Source organism: Phoca vitulina, unplaced genomic scaffold, assembly GCF_004348235.1.
Source record: "Phoca vitulina isolate PV1807 unplaced genomic scaffold, GSC_HSeal_1.0 scaffold118, whole genome shotgun sequence".
NCBI classification, from domain to species: domain Eukaryota; kingdom Metazoa; phylum Chordata; class Mammalia; order Carnivora; family Phocidae; genus Phoca; species Phoca vitulina.
In genome coordinates, this window is record NW_022589821.1 from 733,819 (window position 1) to 735,575 (window position 1,757).

The 1,757-nt window shown below is 58.6% G+C and overlaps 1 protein-coding gene across 3 annotated transcripts in view; it reads left to right on the forward strand.

Moving 5' to 3' along the window:
• The window catches only part of CRTC2 (CREB regulated transcription coactivator 2), an 8,788-nt gene extending 7,704 nt beyond the window's left edge, over positions 1-1,084 (forward strand). For 2 of the 3 annotated variants that reach the window (XM_032398713.1, XM_032398715.1), the window contains exons 13-14: positions 124-310; positions 440-1,084. In XM_032398713.1, the coding sequence (XP_032254604.1) occupies positions 124-310; positions 440-660 (408 nt within the window). In that variant the 3' untranslated portion in view covers positions 661-1,084. The remainder of the gene's footprint in view (positions 1-123; positions 311-439) is intronic. The other variant, XM_032398714.1, reaches the window with a different exon arrangement.
• Positions 1,085-1,757: the final 673 nt, after the last annotated feature.

Genomic DNA, 1,757 nt, shown 5'->3' on the forward strand with positions numbered 1-1,757 from the left:
CTGTTCCTGGAGTGGCGGGAGGGTGCTTTGCTGGGCAGAGGGGACGTATTTGCAGGGCAGTCAGGAGCCAATGGGACACCCTTCTCTGAAGTGCACTTCCTTAGGCTCTGTCTGTGTCCGTAGCTGGAGCAGTTCAGCATGGAGAGCCCATCAACCAGCCTGGCGCTGGAGCCCCCTGGCTTTTCTGAAGGGCCTGGATTTTTAGGGGGTGAGGGGCCAGTGAGTAGCCTCCAGGACCCCCATGCCCTCAACCACCAGAACGTGACCCACTGTTCCCGCCATGCTGCAGGGCCCAACATCATTCTCCCAGGTGAGCAGTGTGGGTGGTGATGGGGCATGGAAGGAGGGGGTGATACATTCGCTGGTGCATCAGGGGATCCAGGGGTCCTCGAAGAGTTTACAGGGCATGGGTCTTCAGCCATCTCTTCTGCCCCCACAGGAGAGTCCTCCCCAGGTTTCTCTAAGGAGATTGCGGCGGCCCTGGCCGGAGTTCCTGGCTTTGAGGTGTCAGCAGCTGGGCTGGGGCTGGGGCTCGGGCTGGAGGAGGACCTGCGCATGGAGCCACTGGGCCTGGAAGGGCTCCACATGCTGAGCGACCCCTGTGCCCTGCTGCCCGATCCTGCTGTGGAGGACTCATTCCGCAGTGACCGGCTGCAGTGAGGGGCCTCATCGGCACCCCTCTTCGTGGCCCTGCCCCATCACTGTTCCTTTCCTCCCTTCCCCCTGGCCAGTAGAGACTCCACTCTGCCCCCAGATCCTCTTTCTAACATGAACGAGGGATCCCAGGAATGAGAAAAAGCAAGGGGTTTGTCCAGGTGGCCCCTGAATTCTGCACAAGGGGTGGGCCTGGGGGAGCTCAAGGGAGGACCTAAAGCACTTGTAACTTTGAAGCGTCTGTCTGGAGGTCAGAGCCTGTTGGAAGGCAGGGGTGGAGGGGAGCCCCGGAGGCAGGGCTTGCCCGGATGCCTGGGGTGGGCAGTGCCAACCCTCCTCACCACTCTTCCCCTTGCAATGGAGGAGAGCGCCAGAGTGGATATTATTTTTTATTAAATATATTATATGTTAATAAAAAAATCGTATCAAACACTTGGTGTGGTTTTTCTCTTGGGGATGCACTTGGAAATTTAGAGGATCCTTGGGGCCAGGCCCTTTCGTCTGATACGCTTTTTTCATCTTTTCATCACTGTTGCGGTTTGTGGAGGGGCCCCAGCCTCAGAATTTGTACCCAGCATTGAACATGGGCGTCCAGGCTGGATGTAGGCTCCCAGGGCAGCACACATGCCCTCCTGTGCCCTCCCACCTGTCCAGGCCCTGGCTGTGACTCAAGGGTGAGGAGGCGACTGATGGCTGAGATCACAGTCTGATGTTTCCCCAGGGGCAGCTGGCCCCAAGGATCCTCTAGCTGAGGGAGACTCCCCAGGAGGATTTTATACCAACTATGGATGCCAGGCAGGGTTGGCTCCCTCTTCCTTATGGACCTTTTAAGCCCAGAGAACCTAGAAGACAAGTGGTACTTGGCCAGGCTCTGACCTCATGCTCCCAGGTCTGTGCCCTGCTTCCTCACTGTGCGTCCATTCCCACCTCCCTCCCTGCTCTGTTCCTCTGTCCCTTTGTGCTGTCCTGCTCGCAGAGTCCCCAAGGGGCTTCCTCTTTCTGACTCAGGCTGCCAGCCCTCTGGCCATGTGAGCTTCTGCCCTCTGCTCTTCTCTGTACCCGGCAGAGGAGCGGTGTCTGTCCCTATACCGCCCCCCCCCCCC